General features: G+C 60.7%; 1 protein-coding gene across 1 annotated transcript in view; it reads left to right on the plus strand.

The window, feature by feature from the left end:
• Window positions 1-15,903, plus strand: part of TMEM201 (transmembrane protein 201) — a 30,236-nt gene extending 14,333 nt beyond the window's left edge. The window contains exons 4-11 of the mRNA XM_040645537.1: window positions 206-382; window positions 1,915-2,264; window positions 2,870-3,073; window positions 8,452-8,681; window positions 11,834-11,905; window positions 12,459-12,758; window positions 13,554-13,691; window positions 14,731-15,903. Of these exons, the coding sequence (XP_040501471.1) occupies window positions 206-382; window positions 1,915-2,264; window positions 2,870-3,073; window positions 8,452-8,681; window positions 11,834-11,905; window positions 12,459-12,758; window positions 13,554-13,691; window positions 14,731-14,828 (1,569 nt within the window). The 3' untranslated portion in view covers window positions 14,829-15,903. The remainder of the gene's footprint in view (window positions 1-205; window positions 383-1,914; window positions 2,265-2,869; window positions 3,074-8,451; window positions 8,682-11,833; window positions 11,906-12,458; window positions 12,759-13,553; window positions 13,692-14,730) is intronic.
• The last annotated feature ends 4,707 nt before the right edge of the window (window positions 15,904-20,610 follow it).

Here is a 20,610-nt window from a genome sequence, read left to right on the forward strand (position 1 = left end):
CCCTGAGGACGCTGAGCCTTTATCGTGCCCCGCCCCCAGGGCAGGTATGACGAAGAGATCGAGGTGTACCGCCACCACCTGGAGCAGATGTCAGTGTGCCGGCGTGCGCCAGGCGGCCGCCAAGCAGGGACGATTTGCTCGTGGTCGCCCCCCCCCCCGGCCCCCTGAGGACGCTGAGCCTTTATCGTGCCCCCCGCCCCCCCAGGGCAGGTATGACGAAGAGATCGAGGTGTACCGCCACCACCTGGAGCAGATGTACAAGCTGTGCCGGCCGTGCCAGGCGGCCGTCGAGTACTACATCAAGCACCAGAACCGCCAGCTGCGCGCCCTGCTGCTCAGCCACCAGTTCAAGCGCCGGGAGGCGGACCAGGGCCACACACAGGTTGGAGCGAGCGCCCCCCCCAAGAGCGTTCGGGGAGTCACACCCTTGAGATGGAGCAAGAAACCCCCAGATAGAGGGCTGAGCCCCCGTGAGTGGAGGGCAGGTCTTCAGAGCTGAGATCCTTTTCCTGAAGGCAGGAGCCTTCCCAGGGGGCCCCAGTCCCACCTGTTCCCAGGCCCCTTCGTGTCCTTAGCTCAAGCAGGGGTCCCAGGAAGTGTGGCTCAGGATCGCGTTGCGTTTATGTCTGTGCTCTTGAGAGCGGGGGTTTGTCAGGGCCCTGCTGTACCTGGATGTTTTCCCCAACACTGGCATGCGTCCCCCATGGTACCCTTCGGGGGGGGTCCACCCTTTGGCCCCGGACCCCCCAGTTACAGCTGGAAACCAGACTTGGGGAGTTAAATAACTTGCAGAGGGCCACACACCAGGATTTGAACCTGGGACTGTCTTGCTAAAACTATTTTTAGGTATTATCACTGTACTAGGTTGATGGAATGTTCTGGTTTAAAAACTCTGATGTAATAGGTGGATTAGAAGTAAAAACCATCCACCCCAGGGGTGCCTGAGTGGCTCAGTCTGTGAAGCGTCTGCCTTTTGCTCAGGTCATGATCTCAGGGTCCTGGGATTGAGCCCCCGCATCGGGCTCCTTGCTCAGCGGGCAGCCTGCTTCTCCTCCTGCCTGCTGCTCCCCCTGCTTGTGTTCTCTCTCTCTGACAAATAAATAAGTAAAATCTTTTAAAAAACCCAAAGAAACAAAAAACAACCCATCCACCCCAGAGATATTCCTCCCTACCCCCTCGGGTGCCCAGATGGGTTCTGCGTCCAGCTGGTGTGCGGTTTCAGGCTGCACCCAGGCCCCTGACCACAAGGCCACAGCCCCGGCCTGCACGCCCACTTCTGCACAGCAGGAAGCCAGACGCACTGACCTTTGGCTTTCCTCCTCACCACCGTGTTAGACCAAACAACTTATTGCTGTGTTTTTTTACCTTCATTTTGGCCTGAGTTCTATGTGTATTATAATTCCAGTTAAGATCACGATAGGAGCTTTTGATGAGAACTTGACAAAATGAAAAACTTCCTAGAAAAAAACGGTCACCATAATATCAAAAGGGTTTTTCTAAAGAACGTGGTAGAGCAGTAGTTTATCCAGCGTAGTGACTTCCAGGGTGGGGGAAGGCCGAGAAAGGAGACAGGTCAGTGGAGCACAGCAGGAAACCTAGAAACAAAGCTGGGAGTAGGTGAGGATTTAAGACCTAGTAAAGACACTGTCTGTGACCATCAGGAACCAGGTGGCTTTTTTTTTTTTTTTTTTTTTTTTTTCCAAGCGGGGCTGAAGCTTAGGACTCTTAAGATCAAGACCTGAGCTGAGATCAGGAGTCGGACGCTTAACTGACTGAGCCACCCAGTCATCCCTGAAACCAGGTGGATTCTTCAGCAAGTGCTCTGGAGCCCTGGCCCGACCCCCGCACAGAGCAGGCACTGGGGATGGCTGTCAGGGGCGCTGGCCATCTCGCTAACCAGTCTCTCTCCCTCAGAGCTTCTCATCCTCAGTGAAGGCCCCGGTCCAGGTCATCGTGCTCCGCGCCCTCGCCTTCCTGGCCTGTACCTTCCTGCTGACCCTCGCACTCTGTGGCACCAGCAACCCCTTTGCCCCAGAGGCCACCCTGCCCCCAGCCCTGCCGCCCGGTGGCAATGGCTCAGCCGCACCCGACAACAGCACTGCCCCGGGGGCGGAGGGCTGGCAACAGCTTTTGGGCCTGCTGCCCGAGCACGCGGCCGAGAAGCTGCGCGAGGCCTGGGCCTTCGGGAAGAGCCACCAGATGGGCGTCGTGGCCCTGGGCCTGCTCACCTGCCTGCTGGCCATGCTGCTGGCTGGCCGCATCAGGTGCGTGTGGAGCCAGGCGGGGCGGGACTGGGTGGGAGGAAAAGTGCCCGGAGTTGAAGCCAGGAGGCTCTGCTGGGCACGCAGCCTGGGTGAAGCTCCGTGGTGTGGCTGGAACAAGACATGGTCCCTCTTCTCCGGCAGCTGGGAGTCGGGGGGGTGTGGGGCGCGAGGAAAACAACGGCCTGCCCAGGGCGTGGTGGCACTTAGAGCTGGGCTGCCCCTCACCGCTGTGAGCTTCGGCCACATGGCATGCTTCTTGTCCCCTCAGGCTCCTCATCTGCCGAGTTGGGGAGATGATGCCCACCCAGCTGTCTGGTTGTTGGGGGACCAGGTGGGGCCCTTCTCCCCTGTGCACTTGGAGAACGTACTCAGTGGTGTCCGCATCATCTCCGGGGCTCTGAGGAAGGGGCCTTAGCCCATTCAGAGTCATTCAGCGCATGGGTGTTGGACGTGGGGGGTCAGAGGCCCCTGCTCTCCTCTTGGCCCTGGACTCTGTCCTCTGAGCAGGGCCAGAGATGGACATGGGAGGCTGGAAGTGGCGGGAGAGGGTAGGTTCTTACCCTGCCCGCCCCAGGCCCTCACCGTCGCCCCTCCTCTGTCCGCAGGCTCCGGAGGATCGACGCCTTCTCCACCTGCCTGTGGGCCCTGCTGCTGGGGCTGCACCTGACTGAGCAGTACCTGCAGGCCGCCTCACCCAGCTGGCTGGACACACTCAAGTTCAGCACCACGTCCCTGTGCTGCCTGGTGGGCTTCACAGCAGCCGTGGCCACAAGGAAGGCGACGGGTCCGCGGAGGTTCCGGCCCCGAAGGTCAGAGAAGCAGCAGTGACTGCGGGGGGAGGACAGACGGACGGACAGGCCCGGAGCGGGGACCCTCTGACTTGCGTCTTACCTGCCTCACTCCTGCCCTTGCCCAGCCTAGAGCCCCCTGTCCTTTCTGGCACCACCAGGCCACCCTCCCAAGTGCCCTCTAGCTGTCCATCACTGCCGCCGTCTTTCTGGCCAAAGACCCCGTCACTGCCCAGAGACTGGATCACGGGTGGCGCCCACACAGCCTGCCTCTGACCCTGGGCCTCCAGCTGGCAGCTCCAGGAGCCCCCACCCTGGCCGTGCCCTTTTCCGGGTTCTCACACTGTGGGTGAGGGGCAGGTCCCTGCTGTCTGCTGCTCCTCTCACTTCGCTCCATCCCTGAGCCCCTGGCTCAGGCTGGTGACTGTGGCTGCGGGCTGGGCCCTTGCCGCATGGCCTCCTTGGGCTGCTTGGCATGGGCAGGTGCTGCTGAGCAGAGGCCCGAGCAGAGCCCCCCACTTTGTCCCCACCTCACTTCCCTGGTCTATCCTTTTGGTCCTGACTGCGGTCTGGCCAACCCTCACGGAGCCGGGGAACCCAGAAGACACAGGGCTGCCCCCCACCCCCCGCTCTGGGTTTACAGTTCAGTCCCAGCTCCAAGACCTTCCTGAGATCCGTGGTCCCTCAGCCTCTTTCCCCGGGAATGGAGAACGCAGTTCTTGGGTCCCGACTGGGCCTGACCGTGAGTGTATGGGGGAGGCTCTTGAGGGGGACAGGCAAGAACCCTGCTGCTCCAATGGTCAGCAAGTGTCGTCTTAGCAGCCAAGCTGCTGTGGGAGTTTGCCCAGGTGGGGATCCGAGCAGTCTTTCCTTTATTCATCTCTTTTTCGGGCACTGCTGAGGGCTAGACTTAACCAGGGCAAGCACGCACTGCTCCCTCTTCTGAGATGCACCTGGCTCTGCCTTTAAAGCCAGGGCCCAATCCTGGTGGCTGAGCCCTCCACCCACCCCTGCAGGGGCTGGGATGCAGGGCTGCCGAGCAAAGGCTGCCCCGCCTGGCTGGCGGTGGAGGCCTGAGTGCTCTCGGCCTGCTCCCCTACCGTGTGCCTGGGATGTTCCATTTCCTCCACTCAGCTCCCATATGATGCCTGGGGAAAGTTCTCACTCCTTCAGGATAGCACGGGGCAGGGGCCAAGAATGACACATATGACACTGGGTCATTTGTCACCTTGTTCCTCTCTGGCCTGTCACTACCCTCCTGGCTCCTGGCACCGTTCATGGAGGCTGTCGAGCCTCCTGCTTTCCAGTTCCCTGTGGGGCAGCTTCCCCTTCTGTGGGGCCAGTGGGAGGGTAGGGACAGAGCCTCTGCTCTCGGGGAAGCACGCCTGCTGCTCATTAGCTGGTTCTAGCCAGGCCCCGGCTCTTCCCAGCCTCAGTTTACCGTCTGTGAAATGAGAGTGGACCTTTCTCCAGGGTGCCTGAGTGTTGACCTTGGTGTGGACGCAGAAGTGCCACCCACATGCAGAGGAAGTAGTTAGCCTAGGGTGTCGTGTCCAAGTGCCGTCCCAGCAGGCGTGCGGCCCATGGCTGTCTCCTTCCTGCATTCTGCACTCTGATGACTCCCTCCAGGGCCGGTGTGCCCTGCCACTCATCACTCTGAGCAGCCGTGCCCCTCCAGATGGGACCCCAAGGGTGCCAACCACTCCCCTTTACACATCGGAGCTGGGGGAAGGCAAAGCAGATGACAGGCATGTGAGGGTCATGCTCAGCAAGGGGCCACCGACTAGCCGAACCTGAGAGGGAGGTCGGAGAGCACCCTGGTCAGGCCCTTCATGGGGCCTGGGCCCCACCGTCATGGCCCTTATATGTTCACCGGGTCCTGAGAAGCCAGCCCACCCCACTCCCATGCGTGTGCGGCAGCCGGTCCCCTGCCCTGGCACCTGGCTGGGTCCGGAGCTGCCCCCTTAGCTGTGTGGCCCCGTCAAGGCCCCGCCTGGCTGGGCTCGGCTTGTTCTCTGGGGGGTGAGGTGCAAGATGACTGACCAGGAAGGAGGAGTGGGAGCCTCGCTGAACCAGGAGCGAACCCTGCTGGCCTGGCCTTGCTGTCATGGGGGGAGAAGGGGGACGGCCCACCCGCCTGTCCCTTCACCCCCAGTCAGCCTGCCAGAGAGGGGAGGAGGCGGCAGGTACCAGGCCAAGATCCAGTGGTCTGTTGGCCATGCATGCCCTCCTGTACAGAGTCTCCCGTTCTCAAGGAAACTGACAGTGTGATGCTAATTACTGCTTTTCTTGGCATTGACTAGAAGCAGGACATCTGTGTGTATGTGTGTATTTAAGTTAAATTATTTATAATAACCATAACCAGCTCTCTTGCTGGCCAGGAGCCCCTGCCGAGGCTCTAGCGGGGAGGGAAAGACGCCCTCACGAGAGGAGCCTCGGCAGAGCACGGCTTCCTGGGCTTTTTAAGAGTTTTGTGTGACTTTTTAAAATTACCTGTCTGTCCTTTAAAGTTCATTACCTGGAGCGTATTCCAGCACCTTCTGATGTTTGCTGGCAACAGCTGAGGAAGTGCAGGCAGCCCTGGGATCGTGGCTTATTAACTGGAAATGTGTTTCCTTTCCCGGGACCTCTGTCCCCTCCACTGGGGACGACTATCAGACCACCTGGGGTCGGGGTGACTATCTCCAAGACGTGAGGGAGGCCCACGTGGCTGTCTTCTCTCTCCGAGTCTGGGGTCCCCGCCAACGGGCTGAGCAACGGCCTCGACGCAGCCGCCCGGGGAGGAGCCCGTGTCCCTCAGTCCGCGACTATTGCCACGTGTCTCGCCCTCTCTGGTTGTGTAGTGCACCTGCGGAGGACTGGCCGGTGACTCTCTCTTTGCTGTAACCGTAACTCCTGGCCGTAGATGTCGTGTTTTTCATGCTGTATTTTCAATAAATGCCTCCGGGGCTCTGCTCTCACCGGCGGGCATCGGGTACCATGTCTTTTTTGTTTGTTCTTTCACGTTCCTTCGGAGGCTTCTGGGCCGGGGCAGGGGACTTCGGGGCATAGGCGTGCCCACAGGAGTCAGGTTTGGGTGTTGGTGACGCAGGCCCCAAACGGCTCCGGGCCTGGCTGTCCAATGTGCCCTGCTGGGTCCTCTTTTCCCCCGTCTCAATAAACTGCTGCTTAAAATGTAGTCCTTTCTCTACTTCCGTTCCTGTCTCGGACTGGGATTGGGTTGAAAAAGACCAGCCAGCCTCCCTTAGTGTCAGATGGGACGTGGTACAGCCGCCTGCCCCGTCCCAGAACCTGTTTATCCCAGTGGGCGTACAGACTTGGATTCGGGGCTGAGTGCCTCTCTGAGATGGGGGTTGAGGGTGCAGGGTGGTCTGGGGGGGGTGCTTGCCAAAGGAAGCGTCGATACTTTTGAGCTCTCTGGGGCCTGGCAGAGGTTCCCAGGGACCGTCTGCTGCAGAGCCGTGATGGGAGCTCCCTTGGCACTTTACGAGGATCTGCTAGTTGATTGATGTCACTGCGTGTCACAGCAAGAGGGGACAGACCAAAGAACCGGCTCCTCGGTGCCAACAGTCTTAGTGGAATCAGAGATTGGGAACAGCTCCTGTGCCAGATGCTGAGAGACTTGCGTTTTAAGACCTGGGGTGGCCCCAGGTGTGAGCAGGATCTGGGAAAAGCAGGGAAGAGCTGGAAAGACCCTGGAAGCTTCTCCTGGGCACAGCTGACCACCTCCAAAACCCCCAGCCCGATGTGGAGCCTCTCCCCTCACTTGCCAGTTGGAGGGGTGAGGGGGTGTCGTGGGCTCTGCGGTAGGGGTGGGCACAGGAGGCCCAGCGCAGAGTCCTGCTGCCATCTGCTGGACAGGCCTGGCATCCCCTGCCTGGGGACTGGGTCTTCGAGGAGGTGCAGGCCCCGGCAGGGGACAGAACTTCACCCGCGATCAGAGCAAGCTGGCCAAAGGTCCCAGTGCACCTTCCCTGCCCCTACAGTGAGTGAGGTGGCCCCCCCACCTCCAGCTGTTCCCCCACAGGAGTGGCGCCATCCTGCCAAATGGACCCCAGTACTACAGTGACAACACAAAATCGATCTGTGTAGAGATAGAACTTTCCTCGGGTGTCTGGGGGCAAGGAGGTGGGTGTCTGACAGGCTTGGGCAGAACAAGTCAGCATGTGGAGTGCGGGCACAGCCAGCCTGGAGTTGGCCAGAGCCTTCTGGCGACTGGCTTGAGTTCCAGCCACAATTTCCCCATGTCCCCCAAACCCAGGGGCCCTGCCTTTGGTTCTGACATCCAGGTAGCCTCCTGGCACTTTGGAAAGCATTAAAAAGCTCCCATGATTCTCTAGGAGGGCAGTGGTGGACCCCACACTTGCCTCATAGAACTTGTTTAAAGCGAGGGCTAGGAGTAAAAAATAGAGAAATCAGCCGAGTGTAGTTTGGCTAGCAGTGCCCTGAGTGTTGGTCACATGGGTGCAGGGTGGGTCCCTTAGCAGGCCCCCGGCTCTGCTGCAGGGCCTGACCAGCCTGCCCATCCATCAGCACCTTGTCCATGGCCCCAATTGTCCTTTGGGACTGAGGTAAGGCCGGACCTCCCCCAGCTCCGTCCAGACGGCGGACTAATGTATTAACTGCCTCTGTCCCTCCCCTCCCTCTGTAATCGGTTGCCTTAATCAGAAGCATGGTTGACAATCTGGCTTGGGGCCACCAGGTCCTGTGTGATTTGCCCCATTCTCGAGTTAAAGAGACACTGTCACCTTCCGTGTTTTGGGCAGCCTTGCGATCGTTTACCGGTCTTTTCTAAGCTTGAGTTAGGCTTGTGTCTCCCAAGAGCCTCTTCCCAGGGATCCCTGAGGCTGGCCGCCTCCCCCTCCGCTCTGCAAGGGGCTTTAGATGAGTGTCCAAGACCAGAGAGCAGCAGTGGGATTCCCGGAGTCGGGCCCTGGGGAGCAGGGGGCTCCCTGAGCTCAGCTGCCCTGGCAGGAGGCTCTGGGCATGGAGCACAAAGAGGCCAGGGGAGCCCAAGTCCTCTGACTTCATTGAGTGCCTGGCACGGGGTTGGGCATTTTTGCTTCAAGGCGAAGGGTTGGCGTGAGGTTGGCAAGGGCGACAGTGTCACTTTAATACCGAGACTAGTAGCAGAACTAGTTTGCTGTGAAGCTGAGGGGGATCGGAGGGGGCATGCAGGGAGGGGTGGGTCACGCTGGCACCTCCCAGCCACCCGCTCCTAATGGCGTGAATGTGGTCGGACTGCTTTTCTGCTTCAACTAACGCACGCCTCCCTGGGACCCCGACTCCGGCCCCACCTGGCACCAGGGGAGAGGGGACGGGACCTGTGCGGAGGCCACCTCCAGAGCCTCCCGGGGCTGACTCTCCTGTTCTCTCCCGTGCCCGACGGGCTCTTGCAGGTATTTCCCACGCGATGTGGCCGGCCTCTTCCCCACGAGCCCCAGCCTGGCTGTGCCCTGCCCGAGTGCAGGCCCTTCGCCGTCTCTGTTCATCCCCACCCCACCCGGCTTCCTGCCGCTCGCCAACCAGCAGCTGTTCCGGTCTCCTCGACGGGCCTCGCCCTCCTCGCTGCCAGGCCGCCTCAGCCGGGCCCTCTCGCTGGGCACCATACCGTCCCTGACGCGGGCAGGTAAGAGGTGCTGGCGCCTGGGCGGGCAGAGCGGGGCTGGGCGCGGGGACGCCAGCCGAGCGCGGGGCGGGACGCGGGGCGGGACGCGGGGCAGGAGGGCGGAACAGGGGTCAAATCCTGGTGAGTCCACTCGGCAGCTGCCTTACTACTCTGAGCCTCAGTTTCCCTCCAAGAAAACGAGGTTAGTAGGAGAACCTGCCTGTGGGTGTTTGTGTCAAACAAGGTGACACATTCAAAGCACCTTCTAGAAGCGTAGCTGGCACCTTGCAGCTACGTTGGGCGTTGTCTTTTACCACCAGTCTTACTGTTGTTATTACTGCCATGGTTTTGAGACCTTGGGGGCTGGAAAATTTGCCCACATTTATGGAGTGCTTGCTGCATGCGGGCCCTGGCACGACCGAGATCTGGTCCTTGGCGCGACGGACTTTGTCTTATTCTTCACCTTTTCCGGCAGAATCTTTCTGGGAAGTCAGTTATAAATTAAATCTGGTGTTTCCTCCTCGGAGCCCAGCGAGTGCTCTCTGATGGCCCTCAGTGCTTTGGGAAGCTACCCCGGGCGGACTGGGCTTGTCTCCTCCTCGGGCTGTGTCCTGGGGGGGCTGGCTCCCTGGTAGCAGGTTTGGCAGTGGGAAGCCACGAGGCAGGATCCCAGCCTCCAAGAATATGGGTGCCATCTTAGTTAATCCAGGCTTGGTGACCTGCAGTCCGTGTCTCATTTGAGCCCCTTGGCTGCTCCACCGGGTTGGGGGCTCCAGCTCCAGTCAGATTCCTCTCTGAGCTTCAGTCTCCCCCCATGATTTGCCCAGGGTCCCACTGCAGCTTGGAGCCGGGCTTTGTGCCCAGTCATCTGGCTCCTGAGCTCAGGTGTCCTCTTGGGTAGAGGGTGGGTCACACTGCAAGAGGGTTGGGTCACATGGTCCCTAGGGTTCAAGGCCTTTGGGGTAGGGCCGAAGGTGTGATTGTCCTGAGTACAGTTGCCTGGACTCGAGATAGTTTTGTGTAAGCAGAAGTGAGCTGGCTTGCTGGGCAAGCCGCCCTCCTCTGGGAATGGTCATTCAGCAGAGCTCTTGATCCCCTGCCTGTGGCCCTGGGAGTGGGGGGGACCCTGGAATTCTCTGAATGTGGGAGGCCCAGCAGCTGGGCCCTTCCCCTAGAGGGTTCTCTGGAGCTGGCCGTCAGGCCTTCTGGGTGGGGTGAGGGTGGGGCTAGCTGGGGCCAAGGTGGGGACAGGGGCCCAAGCTCCCAGGCCTCTGTAGGACCAGCTTAGTTGGGGTCCTGCCGGAGCCTTCCGGTGGCCATCTTGGGGGGAGAGGTGCAGACTGCGGGGGAAGGCTGCCTCTTGTTTTGCTCTTTAAAACATGAAATGACTCGGGCCCCTGGCTGGCTCAATCAGTAGAGCATATGACTCTTGGTCTCAGGATCGTGAGTTCAAGCCCCCAAAACAGAAATGACTCTGGTTAATGTCCCACAAGGTGAAAGGCAGGGACCTGACCTCCGAGGGGCACCTTCCTGCCCCTCCTGTTCCCTGTAGGGCAGACACAGGGTTGAAAAACTGAGCCCCAAGCTCCCTGCCACCGCTCCTCCCTCTGGAGAAAAGTCCACTAGCTGCCGGTCTGATAGAGGCAAAATGGGGGTGTTCAGACGCCCCCATCTCTAGCAGGCTGCTGATAATACACACGCTGTGGGGCTGTTGTGAGCACCTGATGCGGGCAAGTGAAGTGCCAGGAATCGTCAGCTGGGAGCAGCCAAGCAGGCCCCCAGCCCATGACCCTGGGAGGGTCTAGAACCAGAGGCTGTGCCTCAGGGCCAAGGTGGGCATGACATCAGGGAAGCTTCTAGAACAGGGCCCTCAGCAAACATGGCTGCTGTTATTACTATGGGATGGGAATACCGATAACAGCAATGACCAGAGGCTTAGCTCCTCCAACGTAAAGGCCATTTTGCTTGTATCCTGAGTTGATACTATGATGGTTTTCCTTTTCCCCTGGAGCAGAGATGTCCCTGCCTGTTCCTGGTGGCCCTGGAAGAGAATTTGAGGAGGGAGTGGGCAGACTGCTGAGGGCGCCAGGAGCAGCCCTGCCCTGGGCCGCACACTCCTGGGATGACTCTCCGTGCGTGACTCTCCGCACATGCCAACCCCGGGGGGCCGAGCTGGGGGCTTCCATTTCCAGCGCCTTGGGAGCGGTGGGTGGCATCCCAGAGCCAGTGCCGGCTGTTGAGGCTGCGTCTCCCACCCATCGTGGAGGACCCGCAGCCTCCCTGCTGCCCTGTGGGGCTGGAGGCAAGGGCGGCAGGGCAGTTCTGTGGGACACAGGCTGGTCTCGGAATGTCCAGTGCCGGGTGGGATCCCAGGGTCTCCCTGCCGGGGGCGCTGAGAAGGAGTTTTTGCAGCTCCTTGGCTCAGGTAGCCAGGAGGCGCTGGTGGTCTGGGGCTCAGGTGCCAGGCCGGGTTCCTGTTTCCTGTGTTTCCTTCTCGCCCTACTCGCCTCTGTTCCTCCCTGCTTCCAGCCTCATCCCTGCGTCCCTACAGCTCATGCCCAGCAAAGAGACTGCTCTCCTAGCATCCATAGAACAGGTTCCGGAAAGGCCGCATGGCCACCCTTACCCAGACACGGGTTGGCGTGGGTCTGTATCCCTGGGTCTTGTGGGGGACGGGGCAGGCGGTGCGCTGTGACCGAGGGCCCCCAGCGCCCCTAGGGGGATGGAGCAGCAGCGGCTCAGGACGGCACGCAGTGGCCGCTGGGTCTTTCCACACTCTGCTCTCAGCCGAGTGCTGGGGGAACACAGGTTACGTGGGGTGGTGTCTCTGCCCTTGGGGTGCACTTGACTGAGGAAAAGCAGCATGTTCGGTGCCCCCTGAGGTGCAGCACGGCCGGCAGGTGCAGGTTAGTGGAGGCGGGACCCCAGAAGGCTGAAGGAGAGGCTCTGGGGGGAGGGGGCCGTTGTGGGTTTCTTTCTGCACGAACTGAGAGCGGGCCACGTGGATCTCGGACGGTGGTTCAGGGAGTCGGTTCAGAGCCCCTGTTTTCGTGAAAGCCTGACGTGAGTGACAAAGGTTAAATGTCAGCAGAGTGGGGACTGGAGAATGGAGGGGGTGGGCGGCTGTCGTCACCACGGGCCTGACATGTGTCACCCTTTTCTTTCCTCTCCAGACTCGGGGTATCTATTCAGCGGGAGCCGCCCCCCGTCTCAGGTGTCTCGATCTGGAGAGGCTCCCGTTTCAGGTAAGGAGGACGGGGAGCTGTTTTCAACGGGGACCGTGTGGGCCTGGGTTTCCAGAGCGTCCTGTGGGTGGGACAGCATCGTGGCTAAATGTGAGCTTTAGGGGCCTGCGTTCAAGTCTCAGCCCTGTGCCTCCCAGCTGTGTAGTCCTGGGCAAGTGACTCAGCCCTGTGCCTCGCTTTCCTCTTCTGTGAAATGGGCGCGGTGGCTTCCAGGATTCGATATCATGCTGTCACCGTCGTCAGTGATGACTGACGGAGACACGCACCCAGGATCCCGCCACGAGCAGGGCTGGGGTTCGCTGACCTTAATTAAGTCAGGAGTGCCCTCAGCGGGCAGAGGGCATGTGGCGAAGGGTCTGTGATCCTCTGCCCTCCCTCAGCCCCCGGCAGGCTTCCCTCTGTCCCCGTCTTGGTGCAGCCTTGCCTTTCTTCCCGGGCTGCTAGAGGAAAAGCCCCAGGAACAAGGCCGCCGTAGCAAGGATAGCTGCGACGGTGGGGAGCACGCACACCCCCCATTCTTACCAGAAGTCTCTGTCCTCCTCCTGCCCTCCAGATTACTTCTCTCTGCTGTCGGGGTGCTGCCCCTCCTCCCCACTCCCTTCCCCGGCGCCTTCCGTGGCCGGCTCCGTGGCCTCCAGCTCTGGCTCTCTGCGCCACCGCAGGCCCCTCATCAGCCCGGCCCGGCTCAACCTGAAGGGGCAGAAGCTGCTGCTGTTCCCATCACCCCCCGGGGAGGCCCCCAACACACCCAGCAGCTCAGACGAGCACTCGCCCCACAACGGCAGCCTCTTCCCCATCGAGCCGCCCCCGGTGCCCCAGAGATCGCCGGCACAGGACACGAAGCTCACTGTGGGTACGACCCTCTGACTGTCCTCCCGGGAGATGGGAGAGCCCAGCTGAGCTGTGACAGTGCCTCTGGGCATGTGCAGGTGTGGGACGACCCACAAGAGGCCGCGCAGGGCCTGTCCTTGCGCTCACCCGGGCACGTGCTGCCGCTCTCCCGAGCTCCAGGCACTCCCGGCCTGGCTTCTGGTGACCTTGAACCGTGGAGACATTGCCCTCTGTTGGCTGACTTTATTTTCTTCTTTTGCAATTGACCTTAAGGGTTTTGTTTCTTGGGATGGATCAGAAATGCATCGTGCCCTGCTAGCCTGTGTCTGTCTGGTCGCAGATATTTTTGTTTTGCTCAAACGGTGGTGGTCTGCCAAGCATTTTTAAAATTTTTTAAATTAGGCCTCAACCTTTAAAATTAAGAACTTTCACACGAATGTGTGGATTTACAGTGCCTCTTACAATGTCAGAAGACGTGGCCGCGGTAGGTCTGAATACTGGCCAGACAGGTGGAAGGACGGGTTGAGACCCCACGTCCCAGCCTTGGCCACCCCCTCGCCCCGCCCCACCTCCCGAAGCCTCCCTCGTGGCCTCATCTGCGCCTCTTGGCCATGGAGTTTGCTGCTCCTGGTTTAAAACCCACTCCCTTCGTGGCAGCTGCGCAGCTGGGATGGGAACAGGACCCTGGCCTCCCGTTGCCCAGCGTCGGGCAGGTGGGCTGGGGGGGCAGGGCTGGCTGGCCGCATCCAAGGATGGTCATGGGATTGGAGGTCGAGCTGCCCCACGTCTGTCGCTGAGACACCCCTTCTCTCCGCAGACATGAGGTCAGTGCCAGAAAGAGGCAGTGCCTGCAGCAGCCGGTCCATCAAGAAAGAGGACGACTCATCTCAGTCATCCACCTGCGTGGTAGACACCACCACCCAAGGGTGCACAGAGGAGGCCGCCGCCTGGAAAGGTCTGTGCTCCGACCTGGGGGAGCGGGGCAGGGCGGCGTGGGGGCCACGGGACTGCAGCCCGCATCCCCTCCTACTCTGTCTGGGACCCTGGGAGAGAAAGCCCTCCAGGGCCCTCAAATGGCAGAGGACAGTGAGGTAGCCCACCCAGCACCTTCCGGGTCTGGCCACCACTGGGCGGACAGACAGATGCCCACCCTCGGCTCGGGGTCTGGATCTGCACTAGTAGGCCGCCCCTGGCCGCAGGGAGTTGGTTAGATTTAACAGCAGTAACATCTAGTACCGGTGAGAACGTAGTTCCTCAGCTGTGCCGGCCGCCCCTCGAGTCCTCCAGTGCCACGTGTTCCAGTGCCACATGTTCCAGTGCCACGTGTGGGCTCCTGTTCGCCCCACAGACGCAGAGCGCTTCCGCCCTCTCACAGAGTCCCCAGGGAGGATGCGGGCCCAGAGCTGGGGGGTTCACATCCGGCCCCTCTGCGTGCGGGCCGCGGGGCGGGGCATGAGAGCAGGTCCTGGTTCTGTGACACACTGGGCACACGAGTCAGCCCAGGAGAACCCGGGGACACGTGTGTGGAGACGATGGGTGGACACGTGTACGGGGAGTCTTTCTGTACAGATCATTCTGAGCTGACCGGAGACAGGTGCTGGCCCCAAATCCGGCTGGTCTGCGGTGTGACCCAGCAGCCGCGAGACCCCAAGCACAGACTTGGGGCGGGGAACTGGAGCCTGGGCAGGGTACTGCTCACTCCCCTAAAGCCCCCGTTTCCTGTCTGTACACCGGGGGTCGCCCTCCTGACCCGCTCACCGGGGTACAAGTGCGGGACGCCATAGCCCAGTACCTGCCTGGTAGCGCGGGCTCAGGAAATGAGGCTCCTTTGGGGAGGCAGGACTTGACCAAGTGACCCCCAGGTGCAGGGGTCTTCCTGGACGGGGAGGCCCTGGGGGGCTGGGCTGGTGGTCCGCTGCACAGTGACCCTACCACCCACAGGTCCCTCTTCTGACCTTTGTCCCTCTGACTGTGTCTTTCGCTCTCTCTTGAAGGTCGTTTCGGGCCCTCCCTGGTCCGGGGCCTCCTGGCTGTGAGCTTGGCCGCCAACGTGCTCTTCACCTCGGCCTACCTGTACCAGGTCCTGCGCTGACCTGCGGGCTGCAGCCTCCCGGTGCCCAGAGGGGCTCGGGGGCGCCCAGGTGCATGCTGCTTCCACCACTGCCGGCCTCGGAGCTGTCCCCAAGGGGCTGCCTCCGCTGCCCTCTCCAGGGCCCTGGACCTCGCTGGGCCCGTCCTGTCCTCGGGATCCCTCCCCCTCACCTGACAGACCGCAGGGCTGAGCGCGGCCCGTGAGGTCACTCTCCTCCCTGCCTGTCTCCTTGCCTGACATCACTTGTGTTTGGTGCTGACCCTGATCCCGAAGCCAGGGGTCCCCGAGGGGCCGCAGGACCCTGGGGTCCTCTCCCCCACTGCCCAGCCCGCCTGGCAAGAGGGCCACTACTACTGTAACTGCAGCAGGAGCCGGCTGCCTCCCGACCCTGCGCTGCGGGCGAGGACCACGTCTCTGTACTGTATTCTTGTCCCACGCAGCTGCCTCAGGTTCCCTGGGGGAGGAGGGAGGGACAGTCCCTGTGTCACTCACCCTCAGTCCTGCCCTGTGAAGAACAGACCCCTTGGGCGGGCCCTCTCGAGGACGGGCATCTCCTGCCCCTGTCTTGCCCTGTCCTGTCAGCTCCAGGCCTGCGTGCTCTCTGCTCTCCTGGATGGGCAGGTGGGTGCCTGGGGTCCCCAGCCCAGGGCCCCTCAGAGTTCTAGTGTAAGCGCCTCTCCTCCCTTCTGCCCTCTCGTGCCCCCATTTTATTACCTCTAGTGACCTTCCCGGCAGCAGCCCCATGACACTGAGAACACTACCCAGGGCACCCCACCCCCTTTCCAGGCCTGCGCTTCCGGGTCCCTCCATGCACTGCCCGCAGGGGCCTCGCTTGGCCCTCAGCCTGCATTGCCCTGCAGGACAGGCCTGGACAGGCAGCCTGCGGGTCTCCGAGGAGACCGGACCCCGCCCCCGCCCTGCACAAACCTGGTCCCTTTCAGCCCCCGAGACCCTACTTCCTGCCTCCCTTTCGTTGTGCTGTCACAGGGGGCTCAGTGCGACCTCTGTCTCCAGGCCACCTCAGCTGGCTTTCTGTCCCATCCCACTCCCCTCAGGCCCTGCCATTGCCCTTCCAACCACTTNNTGCGTGTGGCCCTCAGATGTGGCCTCGGACACGGGCATGGGCCACGTGTGTGTCTTGCACGTACCCGTGCCCCTTGGGGAGGGATGGCGGTCTTGGTGATTTCTGAGACTTGCTGGCTGGGGGGGGGTGGTGGTCATGAGGGCAGGAGGAAGGGTCTTTATCATTCAGGGATAAAGTTTAATTTTATTTTTCTACACATTTTTGCCAGGTAAGGCGTTCTGCGGGTAAGCAGGACGCCCCCGGTTCTCCCTTCCAGGGAGGGTTCGTTTTTTTAAGCCTTGGGTGCTTTTTTAGTAATTTTTTTTACCATGCGGGGAAGGAGTTGCTCTGACTTCCCCTCTCTCCCCTTCCCCCCACTCCTGTCCTGAGAGCTGTTTCCTGCCCTGTCTCCCACCCCAGCACATGGTGGGTGGGGGGCCGGGGGCCACACCGGGACCCTGAGTCCGACTGCCGGAGATGATTCCAGCTTGGAGGTGGTGCTTCTTGGCCCCATTTGTATAGTGGGCATGTGTGTCGAGTTTTTTAATTTCGTTTTTTGCCTAACAAAGCCAAACTCCATTCCCAAATACCCTTCCTCTGTGGCTCTGAGGAAGCCCTGACACAGAGTGCCCGCCCCTTTCCTCTCAGCCTGGCCAGCTCGGCCACTCCTGCCCCAGACTGGAGGTCCCAGCACCCCGCAGGGGCAGGGGTGAGGCAGAGTGGGGAGGGGGGCTTACGTATGTTTTCTTTCAAACAAAAAACACAACCTTATTTTTCTTTACAAAAGCAAAAAAGGAAACCAAAAAAGATGCCAACCTTTGAACTATATACTTCAGTCCATCTTGTCTTTATTCTGTTCACTCCGGCGGCTCAGGCCTGGGTGGGCAGGGGTCCTGGCTGCAGTTGGAAGCGATTTCACTCATTTCTTCATTACAGAGTTGAGAGTGGGGTCCTGGGGCTTATGGTGGCCGTGGCAAGTACAGCGTGCCCGTGACCCCAGAAGGCGAAGGGATTTGAACCAGGAGACCCACTGCCTGGGGGGAGTGGGACAGACAGGACTTGCTGAGCACAGAACCAAGGAGGGTGTCCCTGAGGACAGTGTGAGCAAGGGCTCAGGCAGAAAGCCTGTCCCAACCAGCAGTCCCCAACCCCACCCCCAGAGCTGCAGGAGTGACAGACCCTGTTTTCTCCTGAGCCCCCTCCCACTGGCCCGCTGACCCTCCTGGCAGCCAGGCTCAGCGCTGGCCCCTCCGGGTGAGCAGCCTGACACTACCCAGCCTGGTGAGAACCGGCTTCCGTGAGAGCAGGTGCAGGGTGGATCCAGAGAAAGCACTCGAAGGCGCCCCACTGGACCCACACTGAGTCTGGAGCCAAGGAGTGGCCCTTGTCAGTGTCCCCTGTACGAGCCCTGCTTGGGCTGCCTGGTGACTACGGGGACTGCATTTCTGTGGGCTCAGTCGAACTCGGAAGTGGCAGGCGTGGGGGGGATTAAAGCACAGCCGGCTGCCAAGGGGCAGCCCGGCACATGTGAGCGCCTGAGGGGAGGATGGGTGATGGGTGGGGGGCTCCCAAGGGGCATTCGGCAGGGAGCTGGGCTGGGCCAGTCACCTGTGGCACAGAAGTTGGTCCTCTGGGATGGCAGGGCAAGGCTGTTCCCAGGTGGACCCCAGACCCCAGAGTTCACTGACTGTGAGGGTCCTTGTGATGCCCCCTGAGGCCATGACCGGCCTATGCACAGGAAAAGTTCTGATCTTTTCAAAAATTTCAAGACCACGGCCAGCCTACCACCCCCTTACCAATAAGCCATGTGACACTGGGACCTCTCCATGCAGCCGGAGCCGAAGGACCTAGTTGATCTGGCCCTTCTGGGAGATGGTTAGGCGCAAATGCAAGACACCCCCCCCCCAATTAGGAAGCATCTGCGGGGGTCCAGAGTGGTTCCACACTGCAAAGCGTTCTTTATGGTAGCAGCTCAGAGGACATTTTGCTACCTGGGGGGGACCTGGGGACAGCTGGGGTACAGCCAGCTTGGCTTCAGGGCCAACGTGGGATTGTGCACACTTGGCTTGGAGTTGTGTGTGCCCCCCATTCACTAGTGGGATTGCTGGATCACAGTGAAAGAAGGGAAAAATCCAGGATTTCCACAGTACCTTCTTGTCTTCATCCCTCCGTCACCAGCCAGATTTGCGTAATAATTGCTACAGTGCCCCTAGCGTGTGCAGGGCCGTGTCAGGTGCTGGGGCTCCAACGTGAGCGCAGTGGTGATGGCCCTGCTCCGCGGAGCCCTGCCCAGCGCAGGGAGGCAGGCCTAGGTCAGCGTGCGGTCTGTGCACGCGCAGCGGAAGGCTGTGAGGTCACAGGGTACAGTGTCTCCAGCGCAAATAGTCAGGAGGCCGGAGAGGAAGCTCAAGGACCAGATGGAGATCACTGTATGGGGAGTCTGCGTATGGAAAGGCCCGGGTGCCAGCTTTCAAGGACTTGACAGGAGAGTGTGGCAAGAGCCCAGGGAGGCAGGAGAGCAGGAGGACCGCCATGAAGGGTGCATTGGGATTTTCAATTTCATCCTAAGAACAAGGGAATGCCATTGCTGCATTCAAGCAAGGCGGTGACAGGACCAAATGTGCGTTTTTAAAAGATCAGTCGGCACAATATGGAGACAGGGTTGGAAGAGCGCAAGAATGAAAGGAGGGAGCCAGCAGCGGCAGCTGCCTGGTTCAGGGGAGAGCAGATGCAGTGAGAACAGGATGATGGAGGACACTGCCGGATTCCCGGGACAACCCACAGGACTCGGCAATGGGAGGTGGGGGTGGAGGGATGTCCAGGTTGACCCCTGGGCTTTTGACAGGCACAGCTGGCTGGATGGAAGGGCGGCTCCTGATCTAGGGAAACTAGGAGGGGGGCAGGGTGGAGCATGGGTTCTGTGAAATTCAGCTCTGAGCTTTTGCATTGGCTGCTTTGGAGACAGCCGGCTGACACCTGCCACTGGGCGCCCTGCCTGCAGCCCTCCTCCCCTCACTGCACAGCCTTGGGCACCACTCAAAGGCCCCTGCTTTGAGAGGCCTCCCCTGTCTGGATCCCCCCCCCCACCCCGTGACTCCCTCCCTGAGTGTCCTGTCGCTTCCATTCAGTCTTCAGAAGGTAACCGCCAGCGGGGCAGACACCTCGGCTCACAGCGAAGGCTCACGAAATACTGTTGAATGAATTGAATGAACGCACGAGATGTCCACGAGGCTTCCAGGTCTCAGCTCCGAGGAAAGGTGACAGGAGAGACACACAGGGCCCCCCTGAAGCCAGGCGAGAGGGCCAGATGCTAGCTCACGGAACTGGAGCGGATGGGGGTGAGCTTGGGGCGGACCAAGACCAGGTCCCCAGGGAGGCTTGAGGTCACACATATCCCACCTCCATGAGGGGGCAGGTGCCTGTCCTCCTAGGGTTTTCGGTGCTGGGGGGCCAGGGGACACAGGATTAAAGGAACAGTCACAAATAATGAACTACCACTGTCGGAACATCAGCAGAGGCCAGGCGGTAGCCAAAGCCCCTCCCCCCGCAAAATCCGCCACCCCAGGAGGGGGCACTGTTTGAGGTGAGGGGATGGGGTGGGGGCAGAAGGGGGCAGAAGGCTGGTCTGAGGGAAGGGTCCTGACGGTTTGTAGCACTTCAGGTTGCAAAGGCCTGAGCGACACAAGCTTTGACCCCCCTGCCCTGAGCCGCACTCGCATGCCAGAGGGCCCCCAGTCCACGAGGGTCGGTGAGAGGTGTTTCAGGGCAGAAGCCCAGCTCCAGTCTCCTACTGGAAGTCACTGGGGAAGCCGGTCTGACTTCCTGGGTCCGTTCAGGAGAAGGTGCCTGTCACCCACATTCAGAGGTGAGGCACATTGCTGACTGGGGGTCAGGGAAGGGGGTGATTCTCAGGAGGAGGAAGGGGAGACAAGCATTTGTGAGTGTCCTGACCAGTCTAGCCACCGACCTGCTGTGACCCTAACAAAGGAAGTGATCTCAGGGGCGCCGGGGTGGCTCAGCTGGTTAAGCGTCTGCCTTCGGCTCAGGGCGTGATCCCGGCGTTATGGGATCGAGCCCCACGTCAGGCTCCTCTGCTAGGAGCCTGCCTCTTCCTCTCCCACTCCCCCTGCTTGTGTTCCCTCTCTCGCTGGCTGTCTCTATCTCTGTCGAATAAATAAACAAAATCTTTAAAAAAGAGAGAAGGATGTCAGGCTGGATCTGGGGCTGCAGGAGGGACCTCAAGGGACAGTGGGTCTGCTGGCCAGCAGGGAGGCCATCACAGCAGTGCAGGGACAAAGGGATGGCCTCCCGGGGGCCCAAGGTCACTGCCCTGGCTGCCACCGCAGGGATGGACCTCCGACCTCAGCAGAAGCACGCAGACCGTGGCGAATGTGTGCGAAGCCGCTTGCTTTGGACCTGCACAGAACCAGGGACAAAGCTGCAGCTGACCCTTGGGGTATCTGTCCTGCCCCCTAAAGCCGAATAAGGACCTAATGTTAACAATGCTTAGGAGCTGCTTGGGGCCTGGGTGCAGGCTCTGGGGTCAGGGGGAGCCTCCAAAAACTGAATGAGTTGCTGCCCAGAGAAAGTACATATGATATCAAAGAAAGAGTCCCCTCGGGGCGCCTGGGCGGCTCAGTCGGTGAAGCATCTGCCTTCAGCTCAGGCATGACCCCGGGGTTGTGGGATCCAGTCCCGCATCGGGCTTCCCCTGCTCAG

The sequence above is a fragment of the Ursus maritimus genome, unplaced genomic scaffold, assembly GCF_017311325.1.
Source record: "Ursus maritimus isolate PB19 unplaced genomic scaffold, ASM1731132v1 scaffold_32, whole genome shotgun sequence".
NCBI classification, from domain to species: Eukaryota; Metazoa; Chordata; class Mammalia; order Carnivora; family Ursidae; genus Ursus; species Ursus maritimus.